At 34.7% G+C, this 21469-nt stretch overlaps 1 protein-coding gene across 3 annotated transcripts in view; it reads right to left on the bottom strand.

Annotated features, from left to right (window-relative positions):
• The window catches only part of LOC141402536 (uncharacterized), a 301381-nt gene that overhangs the window by 244161 nt on the left and 35751 nt on the right, over nt 1-21469 (bottom strand). For 2 of the 3 annotated variants that reach the window (XM_073984041.1, XM_073984039.1), the window contains exon 2: nt 11320-11364. The exons of the other annotated variant lie outside the window; for it this stretch is intronic. In XM_073984041.1, the coding sequence (XP_073840142.1) occupies nt 11320-11364 (45 nt within the window). The remainder of the gene's footprint in view (nt 1-11319; nt 11365-21469) is intronic. 3 annotated transcript variants of the gene reach the window in all.

Below are 21469 nucleotides of genomic sequence, written 5' to 3'. Positions count from 1 at the left end.
GTCCAAAGTGTAATTAGGCATATAGATATCCGGTAAAGATCATAAGCGGCTTAAAATTTATGATTTCTATCTATATACAGATTTAATAAAGATGGAGTGGTACCAACATTCTCTTTTCCACCAATTTTTAGGAAGGTTAGGACACAGGATGAGCAGCTGCTGCACTCGGTAGTCAGCGGTTTTCTGAGGTCATCAAGCAAAAAATAAGAGAAGAACTAAAATATTTACATTCGCACTATCGATTTCGTCACGGCTATATCCTTTAGAAAACAAGAAAAAAGTATCAGCGGGCTTTGCCAACAGAGATTTACCCACAGTCTGAGTGAATTGGAACTTTAATCTATTGCCAGATCGCATTCCCTAAAAATTATGTACGAGGGGAACTAGAAAAGTTTCTGGCCATTTGACATTTTTTTGGAAAGTTTGACAGTTTTACGCTAAACGTACTTAGGACAGTTTGACATACGACCATGTGATGTGTTGTTTACAGAAACTCACATAAATAACTTTGCAAAAAAATGGAATTTACTTGTGAACATTTTCGTCACGTTATAAAAAGGCCCAAATAATTTAATAGAGATCCTGCCGAGTTTCCCCCCAACTGCTTTCAGTCATTGACATTAGCACATAAAACTAATCTGATCCGTTTACGTACATTGTTCAAATATTTGAAGGTTTGAGATGACAATGTCCTTCTAGCACAACCATTAGTGTATGTTCAACTATACACACATACAAATGCATGAGCGTCCATTTCTCATCATTTAACAGTATGTGTGTGTTTGTGCACTGCACAAATTGCCATTCACATGGTTTCGTTGGCAATTTACGAGATTCACCGAAGCAATTAAAAATTTTTTTGTGGATATGCATTTAACCTCCACTCTCCATCAGCATTTTGTTTAAGTGTCACTGAGATAAATTATTGACACAATGGTTATGTTGTTGTTGTTTTTGTTATCAAATCTGTATCAAAGCTAATATCATTGCATGTACAGAGATTGATGTAACGATGACATACCAGATATTAGATTCAGATGTAATATGGGGAGAATCTATAGTTTTATGTTTGTGCATTTAAGCAATTTATGTATATGATCGATTGTGTATGCATTCGTTTGAAAGAAGACTTATTCACACTGGGTTGATTTGGTATTTTGTGGTTAGGTACATAATCGTTTACTTCCATTGGGTCATACAATATTTTCGAATACTCCCAATGGAAGGAAGATATTCACTGAAGAATAACAATTTAGTTATTTAATAATATCCATAATTTTTGCCCATTCCGATCTCTAAATATTTTCCAAGCCTGACCAAAATGTATGAGCATTAATCTCTGTACCCCCACCTCTACGAAAAATTTCGAGATAACGCGACAAAATCGAGGACTTATAGCGTGTATAATATATATAATATATAATATAAGCGTTTTATAAATACAATAAGCTACTAACAAGCCATGATATCGGAATTCAAACCAAAATCAGATTTGTGAAATGTTACGTATGGTCCATACTACTATATGCAGCAGAGACATGGACAATTAAAGCCAAAGATGAAAAAAAGATAGAGACATTTGAATTGTGGATATATAGAAGAATTTTAAAAATACCCTGGACCGCTCGAATAACGAACAATGAAGTCTTAAGAAGAATGAACGTGGATCGACTATTGGTTAAAACAATAAAAAATCGAAAAATCTCTTATTTTGGACACATAATGAGAAATGACAAATACCAACTCATCCAAAAGATTCTTAAAGGGAAAATTGAAGGAAGGCCCAGCAGAGGAAGAAGAGAACTCTCCTGGTTAAAGAATATTCAAGACTGGACTGGCTACGACGATGAAAGGAACTTGTTCAGGGCGGCCAAAAACAGAGAACTGCCGACTATATAAATAAAAAAAAAATTAAATGTAAATTGAAATGTAATTCTTTTATTGTAAAACTATTTAATGTATGATCGCTTATATCCGAACAACGGATGGGCAAATAAAAGAAGAAGAAGAATATATATAATTGTTCCACAAACATCCCATATGGGACAAGTGTTACTTCTCTCATATCAATAAGTGCACCCCGATTCATATTAGCTCAATGATATGGGACCTACAGTTAATCGCCGAGTCCGAATGGCGTGTCTTAAGACACCACTTGTAGAAAAGTTTTACATGGCTGAAATACTCAGGAAATGTCGCCAACATTACTGAGGGGTATTTTGCCATTGTTGAAAATTGTTTGATGTTGCTTGGCCGGGGAATCGAACCCACGACCTTCAGCGTGCAAGGCGGGTGTGCATACCATTGCACCACGGTGGCACCCCTTATAGCGTGTATACAATGTTTAAATGGAAGACACACGGACAGATGAATGGACCACAAAGCCAGATCGGTTCAGCTTCTCGAGACATTCTATTTGGTATTTAAAAAATATATTCAGTCATTATTTCGATATGTTACACATTTTTGAGCCAACATCAATTTATAATACCCTCATCACATTGTGCCGAAGGGTATAAAAAGATGGAACACTTATGAAATTGCAACTTGACATACATATTTCCCATGCTTTTTTAAAGTTAACTTTAAAAGACTTTTTTTAAACAACAATTGCCAAACGAACACTAACTTAAAAGTTTTCCACATCATTTGAAACAAAAAAAACGAACTGAAAAGATTGCAAAACAACTGACGTCATTATTATTAAATAGCCCAAGAACATTGCTCAACTCTCCTCTTCCGTTGCTTCCGGAAGTTGTCACGAAAATTGTCAATTCAACAGAAAGAAATGACGACAATTTAAAACAAACAAAAGAAATAATTTTTCCCTCACACACAGTGATAAGTACGGAACCTACATAAACAAAGGAATACAATCATATGGGCGTATGAGCGATTGAGAGCAAAGAGCGAAAAAACAAAACAATTATACGCAATAATGTACGTGTGTTAACCTGGGCCCCATTCCACGATACAACTTATCGCTTTTCACTTTGCACTTATCCAAAAATTATTTGTGTATTTTGAAGTGTTTTTTTTTTTTTAAATTAAATTAAAAATAAATAAAATAAAAATAAAACAAAGATAAAAAAATAAAATTAAAATAAAATAAAACAAAATGAAAAAAAAAATAAAATAGAAATAAACTATGTAATATTTCATAATAAAAAATAAAAAATTAAAAATAAAATAACATAAAATAAAATAAAATAAAATAAAATAAAAATAAAAAATAAACTAAAAACTAAAAAGAAAATAAACTCTCCAATAGAGTCTAGTCTAAGAATAAAAATGAGAAACATCCATGTGGGGTGGGCGATAATTTATGACAATTAATCGGTTATTATTAAAAATTACATTAGTATATATGTATATGTAACTGTAAAAGAAAGTACACCAAGTAAGCTCCATAAGTTAAAAAAACTAGATAATTAACATTAAAGAGTTATTTCTTACTTAAAGATAAGGACAGAGCTGTTTAATTTAGAAACCTTTCATCTGGAATAAATTGTAATTCAAATCTAGTAACTCATTTTGCGGTTGACGAATCGAACTAAAACTTTGCACACTTTTCAGATTTGGATGACAATACATGAATGTGAAATCAAAACCAATATTGGTCCATTTTTACACTGTTTTATCTCATTTGCTTTTCAAATCTGTAGTGCGATTCTCTAACACATTTTTTGAGTTACCGACAAAAATCGGTAAAATTAAAACACAAAATTATAAATGAAAAGTTCAAATAAAAGTTGACAACACTCTTGCTATCGGTAGAACTTTACGACTACTATTTATTCGTCGTTAACTTACCGACAAACATCGTTAATTACCGTAATTATAAGCATTTTAATTTTACCGACAATTGTCGGTAACTCAAAAAATGAGTTAGAGAATCGCACTACTGGTAACTCATTTTTCACACAGTTGCAGTTGACCCATCGAACAAAAACTGCCGTTTAATATGGCAAAACGCTTGCCGTTTAATATGGTCGCCATTTATAATGTAAATGCAAGCGTTTTATTTGAGAGATTCCATCATGAAGAAGAATTATTTATTTTCTAGATTTTAGTGCAATTATAAAAAAACACTGTAACTTAATTTTTTAAATTATTTTTTATTATTAGTTCATGAAAGATGACAAATAGTTATGACAAAATAAAACCGACATTTTTATCACAACGATGTGTTATTTCTTAAAAAAACATATATACTTATATAGTAGAATGGGGCGCCTTCGCCACATTTTTTGCATGTGTTCTACTGCCCCACCCATGGGCGCCTTCGCCATGGGGGTGGGGCAGCTTCGTCATAAGAAAAATTGGTTTCTTGCTTTTTAATGATTTTTATTCAATAACAAAAATAAAACGTAATATAAATGTGTTATATGAAAGAACAGCTGATCGTCATACAAGCTGTCAAAATACATTCATTCGTAATTTTTAATGGTAAAGCCATGGCACAGTTACCAAGGTAGTGGTATCACACCAGTTGTTCGAATATGAAGTGTCAAATCCCTTTATAAAAAAAAATAAAGAAAGTTTTGACATAACATATTCAAAATTTTACAATGCCACTACCTTGGTAATTGTGCCATGGGTAAAGCGAACTGTCAAAAATAGCTTTCCCGTGCAAATTTGTTCAAAAAGTACAGGGACGGCAAAATGACAGAAATGGCAAAAATCTGTAAGAAATGTCAAAGGCAACGAAAAAGCCAATCAGAAGCAATCATATTGCTGCTTTTTACTCGCGTAAATTAGTCTTGTAAAAACTTTCTAAAGAAAAATATATTGAGCGCCAATTGTATTTAATGGGAAGCGCACATTTTTTTCACAAAATGTTGCAAAAATTTTAGAAATTTTCTGGTTCTAGAACAAAGCTATTACTGCATATGAACTCACATATAAACCGTATAAAACCTTAGTACCCACCTGTAGTGGGATTCTCTAACGTATTTTTTGTAAAAATAAAATAAAAAATAATAATAATAATAATAATAATAATAATAATAATAATAATAATAATAATAATAATAATAATAATAATAATAATAATAATAATAATAATAATAATAATAATAATAATAATAATAATAATAATAATAATAATAATAATAATAATAATAATAATAATAATAATAATAATAATAATAAAAATAAAAATAAAAAATAATGCTTACAATTTCGGTAACACTGTGACACAAAATGGAACTCAAAGTCTGGGGGGTGGAAAATTTCTTTTGGAGATGAAAGCCCTTGATGAGTATAACAAGAACCCAAAAGGAAATTTTCGCCATAGGTAAATTTTCTGAGATATCGCGCGATGAAGTTTTTGATTTTTTTTCCCTATAATACTTGGGAAAATAGCTCCATATCTCTATTTGGCGTTGTTGTAGCTCCGTTTTGAGGTGACATGTCTTCAGTGAAATCGATTGGCGAATCTTTTTATAGAACATTTCATTCTTCTAACTCAATGCCTTTCATGTGCTTTTCGTCCTTTATTTCTTGAACCGTAGTGAAAGTACCATAAGATGAGATTTTTCAGCATCCAAATATTCTACAAAAATATTGCTCAGAAGATTTTAGGTACGGTTCTTTTTGACAACTAATCGATTTTATCCCGTTTTCATTGTCATTTTCGACATTTATTCGGACTTGGTTGATAATTAAACTATGTTTTGTTTTTCTGTATATTCGTTATTTGTTATGTATAGGTATGTAGACATAACAATTGGTTATTGCTTATGTAGACATCTGGGGTGCTTCTAAAATATTTACCACAAATAGATCTTGTAATGGGGAACACGTTTATAACGAATTTTCTTCGCGGATACATCCGGTTATCTCAATTTTTGAACCGGATATTCCGACATTGAAACCGATTTTTGAACCGGATATAAGTAACCGATTAAACTTATATGTATACCATTAAAAAGGTTATAGAGTTGTCAATCAAATTAAATTAATTCGCTTAAGAAAACTTTGTTAGTTACAGTTCTAGAACAAAAAACCCGTTTTCTTAAACCGTTTTTAAGGAAAAATATCAGTACGCGCAAATATGGAGATCAAATGCTGGGGGGTGAAAAATTCTTTTTGGCGATGAATGTCGATGAAGATAATGTGATGAACCCGGAAGGACAGTTCTGTCATAGGCCAAACTTCTGAGTTAAACGTGCTCTTATTCCAAATTTAAGAATACCAATTCTATCCTTTCACCCAATACCAAGGTTTACCAAATTTAGTACTTTTTGCACATCTGTAGTACTCATTTCCAAAGCAACCTTCCAATATCACAATTTCAGCTTTATCCTTCCTTTATCCTTTCGTCTTGTACCAAATTTAGTACCATAAAGTACGCTTGGTATGCTTATAGTTCCAATATCCAAAACCGCCTCTTCATATCAACCCTACACATCAACAATGACCATCATACGAGATTTTAGGATTCCGATTCTATCCCTTAATCCAATACCAAAATTGTTCTAAATGTAGTACCATTTAGTACGTTTGGTACACTTGTAGTAGGCATTTCTAAAGGAATCTCAATCCTACACATCAACTGTTACCTTTGTACACAATATCGGAATTCCAAAAACACTCAATACCAAATTTTGTACAATTTATTATTTCCGCACATTTAGTGTGTGTTTTGGTGTCTTTCGTATATATACGGTATGTATTTCCAAAACCGCCTCAACATCTCAATCCTATACACCAACAATGACCCTAATACCAAAATTCAGAATTCTATCAGAATTGCCATCTGTATTCCTAACCAATGCCAAACTTAGTACCATTTGGTATTTTTCGCATTTCCAAAACCACTTCATATCTCAACCCTACAACCAACAGCGGCCTTCATACCAACTTTCAGAATTACAAGTATATCCTTACAGCCTATACAAAATTTAGCATCATTTAATACTTTTCGTATACTTTCGGTTCGTATTTAAAAATTTCCTTCATATCATAATTCTACACACCAATTCTGATCCTAGTACCGAAATTCAGAAATCCACTAAATCTATCCACACACACAATACTAAATTTAGAAACATTTAGTAAGTTTTGTACTCTTTTAGTACGTATTTCCAAAAATCCATTTTACAGCCCCACACACCAACAATGATACTAATACCAAATTTCAAATCCCAACTCTATCCATACATCCAAAACCAAATAAGCTCCATTTAGTAATTTTCGTACAGATAAGTACGAATTTCCAAAACTACCTCCATATCAAAGTCCTACACTCAAAAATTAATTTCAATTCCAAATATCAAGGCTCCACCTTCACCCATTCACCCAACTCCAAATTACACCAAATTTAGTATTCAGGATTGCAGCTCTGTCATTCACTCAAAAACAAATTCAGTACCATTTAGTTCTTTTCGTAAACATACGTTCGAATTTCCAAAACTACCTCTATATCTCAGTCCTACACTCCAACAGTAATTTTAAATCCAAATTTCAGTACTCCAGCTCTATCTAAATACAAATTTTAGGATTCTACCTATATAGTAGGTAGAATTACTATTTAGCACTTTTCGTGCACATTCGCTTTTGAATTTCCAAAACTACCTCCACATCTCAATCCTTCACTTCAACAGTAATCTTAATTCAAAATTTCAGGATTCCAGCTCTATCTAAATACAAATTTTAAAATTCTACCTATATAGGTTCAATCAAAACCAAAATCCGTACCATTTAGTCCTTTCGTAAACATACGTTCGAATTTCCAAAACTACCTCTATATCTCAGTCGAGTGTAGATAGAGATGGAATCCTGAAATTTTGAATTAAGATTACTGATGAACAGTAATTTTAATTCAAAATTTCAGGATTCCAGCTCTATCGATTCACCCAAAAGCAAATTGTACCAAATTTAGTACCATTTAGTACTTTCCATACTCATGAGTACATATTTTCAAAAACACCTCCTTATATTAACACTAATTCTTTACCTTGATTCCCATTCCAAATTCCAAACTTGAAGCTTTATCCGTCCACATAATACCAAGTGGTACCAAATTTAGTACATTTTAGTTCTTTTAGTACACTAATAGTTCGAATTTCTAAAAACGCTCTGGTACGTCTATCCTGCACTCCATTAGTGACTATTATTCCAAATTTCAGAATTCTAGCTCCTCCCCTTTGCCTAATACAAATGGTAGCATATTTAGTACCTTTTAGTACTTTTCGTACCCTTCTACACAATTTTCACATGAATTTCGAAGAATTTCAGTTGTAATTTGATTATTTCATTTGAAATTCGAAACATTTCACTTGTAATTTGAGAATTCCAATTGAATTTCAAATTATTTCATTTGTAATTTGAGAATTCCATTTGAAATTCAAATTATTTCATTTGTAATTTTTTTTTTATACCCTCCACCATATGGAGGGTATAATTAAATTTGTCATTCCGTTTGTAACACATCGAAATATTCGTCGGAGACCCTATAAAGTATATATATTATTGATCAGCATAAAATTCTATGTCGATTTGACCCTGTCCGTCTGTCCGTCCGTCCGTCCGTCCGTCCGTCTGTCTGTCTGTTGAAATCAAGATACAGCTCGCAATTTTAAAGATAGAGAGTCCAAATTTGGTACAGAAGTTTTTATTGCTTGCAGGATGGTTGGTATTGAAAATGGGATATATCGGTCCACGTTTTGATATAGCCCCCATAGAACGGTACCTCCCGATTTTCGGTATTTTTAAGGTTTTAGCTTCATTTCCCTACCAAAATATCTGAAATTTGGTACGTAGTCTTCCTTAGGGGTATTAAACTTTCCCCCAGAATTTTGTCGGTATCGGTCCACACCTTCATATAGCCCCCATAGAACGGTACCTCCCGATTTTAGGTATTTTTTAAGGTTTTAGCTTCATTATCCTACCAAAATGGCTGAAATTTGGTACGTAGTCTTCTTTAGGGATATAAAATTTTCCCCCAGAATATTGTCGGTATCGGTCCACACCTTCATATAGCCCCCATAGAACGGTAACTCCCGATTTTCGGTATTTTGAAGGTTTTAGCTTCATTATCCTACCAAAATGGCTGAAATTTGGTACATAGTCTTCTTTAGGGATATAAAACTTTCCCCCAAAATATTGTCGGTATCGGTCCACACCTTCATATAGCCCCCATAGAACGGTACCTCCCGATTTTCGGTATTTTGAAGGTTTTAGCTTCATTATCACACCGAAATGGTTGAAATTTGGTACTTAGTCTACGTTGGCGGTATAAAACTTTTCCCCATAACTTTGTCGATATCGGTCCATGCCTTCATATAGCCCCCATAGAACGGTACCTCCCGATTTTCGGTATTTTGAACGTTGTGGCCTCAATATTCCACCGAAACGGCTGAAATTTGGTATTTAGACTTCGATGGGGGTACTCAAACTTCCTCTTTAAATTTGTCGGTATAGGTCCACGCCTTCATATAGCCCGCATGGAAAGGTACCTCCCGATTTTTCGTATTTTGAAGGTTGTGTCTTCAATATTCCACAAAATGGCTGAAATTTGGTAATTAGTTTTCAATGTGATATAAAACTGTTTGCCAGAAATATGTCTGTACAGGTCCACGCTTTCATATTGCCCCATTTCTGACTAAAATTCGTCGGTATAGGTTCACGTTTCGATATAGCCCCCATAGAACGGTACCTGCCGATTTTCGTAATACTGAAGATTGTGACGTCAATATCCAAACGAAATGGCTGAAATTCGTTATTTCGTCTTCCAAGAGTTATAAAATATTCCAGAAGAGTATTATAAGTATAGGTCCACGTCTTCCTATATCCCCATAGAAGCGTACTGCTTGATTTTCGGTATATTTTAAGTTTTAGCCACATTCTCTTACCGAAATATAGGAATTTTGGTATTTAGTCTTCTTTGAGCCTAAAAACTTTCCGTCAGAAATTTGTCGGTATAAATCGACGTTTTGAAATAGCCCCCATAGAATGGTGCCTCACATTGTTTACCGAAGTCTTTTTCATACACGAAAGGAAACTAATTATTCCATTTTACTTCAATACAACTTGTGGTGGAGGGTATAACAAGTTCGGCCCGGCCGAACTTAACGCCGTTCTTACTTGTTTTCATTTGTAATTCGAATTATTTCATTTGTAATTCGAATTTTTCTATTTGTAATTTGAATTTTTCTATTTGTAAATCGAAGTTTTTCATTTGGAATTTCAAATGAAAAAAAATCAAATTACAAATGGAACAATTCGAATTTCAAATGAAAATAATTCGAATTACAAATGAAAAAATTAAAATGACAAACGAAATAATTCGAATTTCAAATGGAATTCTCAAATTACAAATGAAATAATTCGAATTTCAAATGAAATTCTCAAATTACAAATGAAATAATTCAAATGGAATTCTCAAATTACAAGTGAAATGTTTCGAATTACAACTGAAATTATTCGAATCACATGTGAAAATGGTGTAGTTCGAATTTCCAAAAACCCAGCCTTATCTGACCCCTTCGGACCAAAAGTCATCCACACCCAAAATTTCAAGATTCTATCTTCAGCCGTTTCGTCTGGGCGTTGATGAATCAATCAGTCAATCACTTTACTCTTTTATTAATATAGATGATGTTTTAAAATAAGTTGTAGTTTTTGTCCTTTAAGAGACGTTTTTACGGAGTCCATATGTTCTACACCATTTTCACATGTAATTCGAAGAATTTCAGTTGTAATTTGATTTTTTGATTTGAAATTAGAAACATTTCACATGTAATTTGAGAATTCCAATTCAATTTCGAATTATTTCATTTGTAATTTGAGAATTCCATTTGATATTCGAATTATTTCATTTGTAATTTCAATTTTTTCATTTGTAATTCGAATTATTCCATTTGTAAATCGAATTTTTTCATTTGGAATTTCAAATGAAGAAAATTCAAATTACAAATGGAACAATTCGAATTACAAATGAAATAATTCAAATTACAAATGAAAAAATTCAAATTACAAATGAAATAATTCTTTGGGGTCCATAACCACAAGAGTGCAAGTGATGGGGAAAACACAAGGACACTTTCTTCCTGTTTTGGTCTTCTACCACGCTGTGGTATCAAAATATGGTTAATTTTCCATGACTTAAAAAATTACACGCGATGTAAGCTATCAAATCGTGTATAATTTATCACAAAATTGCATGTAAAATAGTGAAAGCTTCCCTGTATAGTGTAAAGGCCCAACATTAGGTACTATTTGGACCGTTTGTTTTAGTTTAAAGAAATGTGTATTTGTTTGTTGGTAATCTTAACAATTACGTACTTCAAATAAATTATATATTTAACTTACTCAGCCTGAAACAACTTGTTTCAATCAAATGCCAAATGTTTTTACCTGAAAAAAAATATATTTTGAATTAAATATTGATTCGTAATATTATTATAATGGTGTAATAACACAGATTTATAATATAATAACGAAATTTATGACATTTTACATATCTTAAAGATCTTCTTTTCCTAAAAAATGTTTCCGTTTTTTGCGGTTTCTTTCACCACTGTAATCATTTCTTAACCGATTTTTAAAATATATGCCAATATATAGAAAGGCATTTTCTCTACAGTTACCTTTATAAAATCACTTTACAAAGTGATCTGGAAAAACTATAAATATTTTCCTCTTCCATGGACTCCAACAAACCCAAATTGATTCATCAGAATTCGTGCATTTTTTGTTTAGTCGACCATTGTAGCACAGTGTTATGTTTTTAGCGAAACTATGAGCCTAACATAAAATAACATGCAATGTTTTCAATGAATGAATTTGTTATTATACCCTACACCACTATGTGGTAAGGGGTATTATGTGTTAGTGCATTTGTATGTTACATACAAAAGGAAGCGAGATAGACCCATAGTTCCTTCTAGGGATATACATAGAATAACTTTCTGAGTCGATTTATGCATGTCCGTCCGTCCGTCCGTTCGCAACATACAGGTCGCATTTGTTGACCGATTTCGCTGAAAATTGGGGAATACCATTTTTTTAGCCGTCGGAAGATCAAGTTCGAAGATGGGCTATATCGGTCCAAGTTTTGGTATAGCCCCCATATAACGGTACCCCCCGATTTGCGGTATTTTGACGTTTTTAGCTACATTTTCAGACCGATGTAGCTGTAATTTGACAGTTAGGGTTCTTAAATGTCAATAAACTTATATAACAAAAGTTGTGGACATAGGTCCACGTTTTGGTATAGCCCCCATATAACGCTACCGCCCGATTTACGGTATTTTGAAGGTTTTAGCTACATTTTCAGACCGATTTAGCTATAATTTGACATTTAGGGTTCTTAAGTATCAATAAACTTATATAACAAAACTTGTGGACATAGGTCCACGTTTTGGTATAGCCCCCATAAACCCCCCGATTTACGGTATTTGGACGTTTTTAGCTAAATTTTCAGACCGATGTAGCTTTAATTTGACATTTAAAGTTCTTAAATGTCAATAAACTTATATGACAAAACTTGTGGACATAGGTCCACGTTTTGGTATAGCCCCCATATAACGGTACCCCCCATTTACGGTATTTTGACGTTTTTAGCTACATTTTCAGACCGATTTAGGGTTCTTAAGTATCAATAAACTTATATAACAAAAGTTGTGGACATAGGTCCACGTTTTGGTATAGCCCCCATAGAACGGTACCCCCGATTTACGGTATTTTGACGTTTTTAGCTACATTTTCGGACCGATGCACGGTGGTCGAAAGCATTGATCTAGCGGCGCGAAATTAATAACTTGCAAACGTATTGAGATACGTCACTGAAATTTGGCACAAACTCAGCGTGTACCTGTGGGTAATAATGGGCCAAATATGAACAATATCGGCTGATGTTTTGGTATAGCCCCCATATAACGGTACCTTAAGATTTTCGGTATTTTGAGGATTTAAGCCACAATTTCGTAGCAAATTACCTGTAATTTGGTACTTAGGGTTCCTAGTAGTCAAAAAATAATTTCACCAAAAATTATGGACATAGGTGCACGTTTTGATATAGACCCCATGTAACCGTATCTCCCAATTTAAGGTATTTTGAATATCATGACCACATTTTTAAACCAACTTGGCTGTAATTTTGCATTCCGTGTTCTCACTGCGTATAAAATCTTCTTACAAAACATTTTCAACACGGATTTATGTTTCGATGTAGCCCCTTTTATGGTACCCCCGATTCGTTGAATTTTTACTTGTTATCCCATATGTAATAACGTATTTAGCTATAATATGGTATAATAGTGTCTCCGGGGGTAGAAATCCTCCTTGCAAACATTTCTCAAGATAGGTCCATATTTTGATTTAGCTCCCATACAAATGCACAGCTAAATTTGTATGAATTTAATGCAAAATCTCTTTTTTTTAAAGTGCCGTCATCAAAAGATTTGCAAATATTTGCAGTCCAAATGTGGTTATTCCGTATCCAGAGAGTCCAATTTCTTTCCCCCAAAAATAATCGAACCTAAGTTCGGCTAAGTTTACAAGATGCACTCTATGGAACAAGCGCGTACAACACATAAAAACACAAAAAAAATGAATTTTTGGAAAATTTATTGCTATATAACTAAGTACCTCCAGACCCCAAACTAATGTTTTTAATTTAAATCTCACCCTCTGCTATTAATTGAATAAAAATCTTGTCCAGTTTCATTACGAATGCATTTAACATTTAAACAGATATGAAGTAAATTTTTTGCAACAATTTTTTAAAATCTGATGCAACAAAAACTCTTGTATTTGATAGTGAATAACTGAGTGAATATTTACTTACTTAGCTGGCCCATTACAGAACATTTGTTCTATAGGCCGAACTAAGAAGAGATCTCCATTCCTCTCTATTTGTTGCTTTGCACTCTGGAATACCGCGCCTTTTCATCTCATCATCCACTTGTTTGCGCCATCTATTCCTTGGCCTGCCAATTCTGCGTGCACCGCCATGTGGCATGTATTCATACGCCTTTTTAGCGGGTTCATCATCGCTCATTCTTATGATATGGCCTAGCCAACGCAATCGCTGCTTCTCGATACGTTTAACAATATTGATGTCGTTGTATAGCAGATACAGCTCGTGGTTCATGCGACGTCGATATTCACCGTCAACGCAGATTGGTCCGTAGATCTTTCGAAGAATTTTTCTCTCAAACACACCAAGCACTGCCATGTCTGCTTGCGCAAGTACCCAGGCTTCGGAGCCATACATCAGCACGGGTAGTATCAGTGTTTTGTAGAGCGTTATTTTTGTTTGACGAGATGTGGCTTTGTTTTTAAACTGCTTACTTAATCCAAAGTAGCATCTGTTGGCCAATACAATTCTTCTTTTTATTTCACAACTGATGTCGTTTGTTGTGTTGACGGAGGTGCCGAGGTAGACGAAGTCTTTTACTACCTCAATATTATAGGAACCAACTTCCACAGTCGGTCCGAGCTCAATGGACGCATTGCGCGTCGACACCATCAACTTGGTCTTCTCACCGTTTACCGCCAGACCCACTTTAGCAGATTCTCCTTCGACCTTTATAAAGGTATCAGTTACTTCTTTTACTGATCGACCCATGATGTCTATATCATCAGCATAAGCAAGTAACATGTGACTATTGGTGTAGATTGTGCCACTTCTTTTGACGTTTGCCTCTCGTATAACCTTTTCTAGCAGGATGTTGAAGAGGTCACACGAAAGGCTGTCTCCTTGTCTGAAACCTCTTTTGGTACCAAACTCTTCGGAGAGGTTCTTTCCTATTTTAACTGAGGACCTCGTGTCAGTTAAAGTCATTTTACAAAGCCGGATGAGCTTTGCGGGAATACCAAATTCAGACATGGCTTGGAATACCTTTGAGCGCAGCGGACTGTCGAAGGCTGCTTTATAATCGACAAAAAGGTGGTAGGTGTCGATCTGCATCTCTTGGGTCTTCTCCAGGATTTGCCGCAGGGTAAATATCTGGTCAATGGTGGACTTGCCAGGTCTAAAGCCGCATTGGTATGGTCCAATAATCTCGTTGACCATTGGCTTTAGTCGTTCGCACAATATCCCTGACACGATCTTGTAGGCAATAGGGAGTAGACTTATGCCCCTATAGTTAGAGCATACAGTCTTATCTCCCTTCTTGTGGACGGGGCACAGGATACTCAGGTTCCAATCGTCGGGTACTCGTTCTTCCTGCCAGATGGTGCTAACTAGCTGATGAATACACCTTATCAGCGTGTCGCCTCCGGTTTTGAACAGCTCGGCTGGTAAGCCATCGGCCCCTGCTGCCTTATTATTCTTCAGCCGATTTATTGCTGTCTTTACCTCATCTTGGCTGGGCGGTATACATTCAATACCATCTTCTGGGATTGGGACTGTGGTATCTTCGTCGTCTTCGCTGCTATTGGATACCAACAGATTTGAAAAATGTTCTTTCCATATCCTGAGCACACTATCTGTATCAGTTACCAAATTACCTTGCTGGTCTCTACAGGAGGATGTGCCTGTACCAAAGCCATCAGTTTGATGCTTGACTCTTTGGAAGAATTTTCGGACATCATTCTGGCTCCTGTACATCTCGATTTTTTCACACTCCCGCTTTTCCATCTCTCTCTTTTTCCTGCGGAAAAGACGTTTCTCCTCTCTCCTTTTCTCCCTGTATCTCTCTCGTGCGCTACGCGTTGCTACGGATTGCAAAGTAGCCTTATATGCCGCATTTTTCTCTTCGGTGGCAGCACGACACTCCTCATCATACCATGGATTCCTTGGTGGAGGTCTCTGGTATCCAAGTATGGATTTTGCGGCTGTTTGCATGGAGTGGGCAATGCTTTGCCATTGCGCTGATATGTTATCGGGATGAGGAGGGCTTTGATTAAGCAATTGGGCTAGTTGAGTGGAATATGCTGTGGCTATCTGTTGTGATTGCAGCTTACCGATGTCTAACTTTCGTGTTGTGTCTGTTCGTACTTTGTTTGCTACGTTTAAGCGGGTGCGTACCTTTGCTGCAACAAGGTAGTGGTCCGAATCAATGTTTGCGCCTCGGAACGATCGTACATCCAACACGCTCGATGAATGTCTTCCATCTATCACAACATGATCAATTTGGTTTCTTGTTTTCTGATCTGGAGACAGCCAGGTGCCCTTATGAATATCGAGATGATTAAATCTGGTACTGCTAACTACCATGTTTTTTGCAGCTGCAAAGTCTATCAGTCTCATACCATTGTCAGATGTTTCACTGTGGAGACTGAATTTCCCGACTGTTGGGCCAAAGATATTCTCCTTTCCAATTTTGGCATTAAAATCGCCTAGAATGATTTTAATGTCATGGGCAGGGCACCGGTCATATGTTTCTTCTAAGCGCTCGTAAAATATATCTTTGGTCTGTTCGTCCTTTTCTTCAGTGGGAGCATGAGCGCAAATAAAGCTGATGTTGAAGAATTTAGCTTTTATTCGAATTGCAGCAAGTCTTTCATTCACTGGAGTGAAGCTGGATAAAAGATGTTTTAGTCTCCGACTAACTACGAATCCACAACCAAACTCATGCTTTACGTCATGGCAGCTATAATACAGTGCGTCACCTTTAGGTGTTGTTGTGACGCCTTTCCCAATCCATCGTATTTCCTGTATGGCAGTAATATCGGTCTTGTACTTTTCAAGTACGTCTGCCAATGCGAAGACTGCACCTTCTCTATAAAGAGTGCGAACATTCCAGGTGCAGATTCGCAGATCATGGTCCTTAAAACGTTTGCGGGGTTCGTCAACTTTAGAGGGGTTTGTTTTTCTTTTCTTTCGTTTTTTCATAGTACGCTGTTTTTTCTAGGGGAGGGTTACTAACCCGACGCCCAAACCCAAGTTTTTAACGTTCTTATGGGTGAACGCGCGGCACATGTTAGCTCACTACCTTTAAAGAGTGTTAAAGGCAGTTCCCCAGGTGACACCACGGGGAGGTCAGTGTCCACTTGGGATGAAAGAGGGACCAAGATAAATCCTGGGCTTTGCCATGTTAGAACCGGTCAGGACCGTTCCTTGGTATCTTCCATCCCCTACGTGAATATTTACAACAACAAAAATTAAAAAACAAAATCTTTGTCTGCGAAGTGTCTGTAATCGATACAATGGAAAATATTTCGCAATTTTATAGTTCGATTTTTTGACTTTTGCGCCGCTAGATCAGTGGTTTCGACCAGTGTGCGATGTAGCTATAATTTGACATTTAGGGTTCTTAAATGTCAGTAAACTTATATAATAAAACTTGTGGACATAGGTCCACGTTTTGGTATAGCCCCCATATAACGGTGCCCGCTGATTAATGGTATTTTGACGTTTTTATCTACATTTTCAGACCGATTTAGCTATAATTTGACATTTTGGGTTCTTAAGTATCAATAGACTTATATAACAAAAGTTGTGGAGATAGGTCCACGTTTTGGTATAGCCCCCATAGAACGGTACCCCCCGATTTACGGTATTTCGACGTTTTTATCTACATTTTCAGACCGATTTAGCTATAAATTGACATTTAGGGTTCTTAAGTGTCAATAAACTTATATAACTAGTGGACATAGGTCCATGTTTTGGAATAGCCCCCATATAATGTTACCGCCCGATTTCAGGTATTTTGACGTTTTAAGTCACATTTCTAGACCGAATTAGTTATAATATTACCGATTTTCGGTATTTTGAGGATTCTAGCTAAAATTTTTAACCGAATTAGGAGTTATTTGACATTAAAGGCTCAAAAACTGTCAACATAGGCCCATGTTTTATTATAACAACTATATAACGGTACCTCCCAATTTCTAGCCCACCAAAAATTTTCAACATACATAGTTAGATATAGGCACCATAAAAAAGGGTCTCCCGAATGAAGCATTTTATGTACATTATCTGACATTTTAACGTACCCACTTAAAGTTGGGAACAGGAATGAAAACTAATTATTCCATTTTAGTTCAGAATATTTTATGGTGGAGGGTATGAAAAGTTCGGCCCGGCCGAACTTAATGCTTTTTACTTGTTTTTTATTTACAAAAGTAAACAAACCAGCTCCAATAATCCATATAAAGGTTCCTCCCGATTTTCGGTGTTTTGAGTATTGTAGTTAAAGTAATTAACCCAATGGCTTTTAATTTGCCATTTGGTTTTCCTAGCGGTCACAACATTTCCCCACTAAAAATATTCAATTTAGGTACATGTTTTGGTATAGCCCCCATAAAACAGTACCTCCTGAATTTTAGTATTTTAACAACATTTGTTGACCGAACCAGCAGTTATTTTACATTTGTCAACATTTGGGGTATCCATGGTCATCCAATATCTCCATGTAAAATTGCGGACATCAAAGAAAGCTAATAATTTCATTATAGTTAAGAATATTTTATGGTGAGGGTATAAGAAAGTTGGTCAGACCAAACTTAATAATTTTTTACTTGTTTTTATTAATCTCCGTTTTTTTTTTTTTTTTTTTTGATTTTGTATGTTGTAAAATCTCATTTATTTTGATCAGTTTTATTATATTTATCAGAATAAATGGAAAATATGAAAAGTGTGTTATTTTATATAAAACATACATTTAATTAGGGAAAAATTATTGTTTTTCTTGCCATTTGTATGTGTTCTTTTTTTCAAATTTCGCTAAGAAACAGGAAACAAAATGTAAGAAAAAAGGAATTATATTACTGTGAATTACGAATGACCGGTTAATCATCGTTATTTAAACGCTCATTAACCAAAAAAAAAAATAATTTCTATGTTGATGGTAATTACGTTGTTTATAGTATTATAGTTGTCGAACTTATCTATAACATTGCACTGTACATTTCAGCCATGTAAAAACTACTCTACAAGTGGTGTCTTAAGACACGCCGTTCGGATTCGGCGATAAACAGTAGGTCCCATATCATTGAGCTAATGTGGAACAATTATACAATTATTATAGCAACTTTCAGTGCGACAACACTTAATATTTAATCTACCTCTAATGTTTTCCTTCAGTTGTTTGTTAGAAAAATATTTGTTTACAGCATTATTGTAATGTCGTGCTGAATTGTATGATATATAGAAATGAATCCATTGTAGAAATTTACAAAACTCCAAACAACAACTATCTAAACACACATACATACATATGTAAATATTCACATGTTTATTGTAGTTAGGCTACGTGCGATATCACAAATGTTGCCCTGTTTGTATGTATATACAAGAACAGCGAACAAGGAAATAACAAATGTATTGTCAATACACCTCTGGTAATCCTTGGTATGTTCAGAGTGGAGGGGCGCTGGCATTCATTCACTGGATTTAGAGATGCAATTTTGCATAAAACCATCAATAAACTAGTGACTATGCAGAGTTTTAGTTATTAGGGTTGTTCGCCTTAAAAACAATAACATGGTCTCAAGCACTGACATTATAATATAAAAAAATTAAAACGCATTTCTGTATGAATATTTAAAAACAACATTTTTCTAACGCAACATCCAATCTGCGCCTCCTGACTTAATTGGCCGATAAAGTGAAAGAAGTTTTGTAGGACAAATAAAAAAAACAATTAAAATTCAAATAAAATATCTTCCCTAGTATATAAAATAAACATCGATTTTCCTGGTCAAAACCCCAATTTTTAGTAGTCACCGATTGTTAATTTCTATATGGGATTAGTTAGTAAACATATTGAAACTAAAATAAAAAATAAGTCAACATATTGGAAAGTAAGGGCGTGGCGTGCTCCTAAAGACGGCAATTTATTCCTTTTTGAAAAATACGTCATTTTTACAAATTTTTGCAGAAAGAAATAGCTATTTCTCGGAAACTATAACATACCATGTGTTCGTTTTTATACCCTCCACCATAGTATGAAGGGTATATTAAGTTTGTTTTTCTGTTTGTAACACATCGAACTAATCATTTGCGACCCTATAAAGTATATATAATCTTGATCAGGATAAAATTCTTACACGATCTAGCCATGTCCGTCTGTTGTAATCACTCTAGCGTCCGCAATAATTGAGCTAGAGCGCCGAGTATATTTTTTCCATAGGCAGATCAAGTTCAAAGATGGGCTAAATCGGCACACGTTTTGGTATAGCCCCCATATAACGGTACCTCCCGGTACCTCCCTCGGTATTTTTAGGATTTTAGCTACATTTTTTGACCGAACTACATGCAATTTTACATTCGAGGTTCCCAGTGATCACAGAACATCTCCACGAAAAACCATCAACGTAGGTCCATGTTTTAGTATAGCCCCCATTTGATGTTTCCCATGGCCACTAAACCTCTTCACCAATAATTGTTAACATGGGTCCACGATTTGGTATAGCCCCCATATAACGGTACCTTCCGATTTTCGGTATATTGAGGATTTTGGCTATATTTTTGACCGAATTACCTGTTATTTATCATTTGATATTCCCAGTGGTCTCCATCAAAAATTGTCAAATTTTGGAATACATATACATTTTTTGACCGAATTACCTGTAATTTAATAATTGTTAACCGAACTATCTGTGATTCGACATTTGAGGTTCTCAGTGGTCACAAAACTTCTCCACCAAAAATTTTCAACATTGGTCAATACTTTGATATAGCCCAATATAAAGGTGCCACCCGATTGAAGACATTTTTAGATGCATTTTTTTACCATAGTGGTATCCGAGGTCAAAAAATATTTCCACCTAAAATTGTGGAGAGGAAAGAAAATAATATTCCATATTTCAAAAATAAAAAAAATAATGTTAAAATTTTGGTACAACATATGGCAACTTTGACAGCTATAATATGAACCTTTTTAAAAATATATATTAGTTTTTGTTTAATTCGAACGCGAACATCCTAAGAATAGCTTCAAAAGTCGGAACATTTGATTAATATTTTTTGTTGTGAGTACAACCTATATTTTAAGTGGAAGTAAATATATTAAAATTATCGCAAAACTATTACGTATAGCAAGATTTCATTGTGGATTTTAAAGAAGGAGGTAATAGCATTATTTTCATTTTTAATGAGTGTTTTAGCGTGTTGTGGAATTCTAGTTAGCTGAATATTTTCTTAGTGTATTTTGTAATGCCAATTCGATCATCTACTTAAATTTGACCTGAGGTTTTAGTCATGATGACCACCAGTGCCCACCTCGGAAATAGTTTTTCAAAGTAGGGCATGGGTTTATGATTATTCAGTATTAAAATCAGCTGCCATATAGTGCCAGACTATAAATGGTGGGTCGCTGACTAAAACTGCCCTAGAATAGGGTTTCTATGGATATATTAGCGTATAACTCTGTTATCTGACCACGTACATTAACATAATTGGCATCAGTGGCAAGAAGAAATCTTCTTCCAAATTTGTCTTACGTTGGCGGTATGTGCCTTCCAGGAAGAACGCTATAACGTCTATATTAAAATTTTACCAATTTTCAGACAAAAATGTTAATTTTTTAATCCGCTAAATTTTTTATATTGTTTTGGAGATTGTTTT

The sequence above is a fragment of the Musca autumnalis genome, unplaced genomic scaffold, assembly GCF_047663935.1.
Source record: "Musca autumnalis isolate F117 unplaced genomic scaffold, ASM4766393v1 scaffold_4, whole genome shotgun sequence".
In the NCBI taxonomy this organism is placed as follows: Eukaryota; Metazoa; Arthropoda; class Insecta; order Diptera; family Muscidae; genus Musca; species Musca autumnalis.
This window is presented reverse-complemented; position numbering and strand designations above follow the sequence as displayed.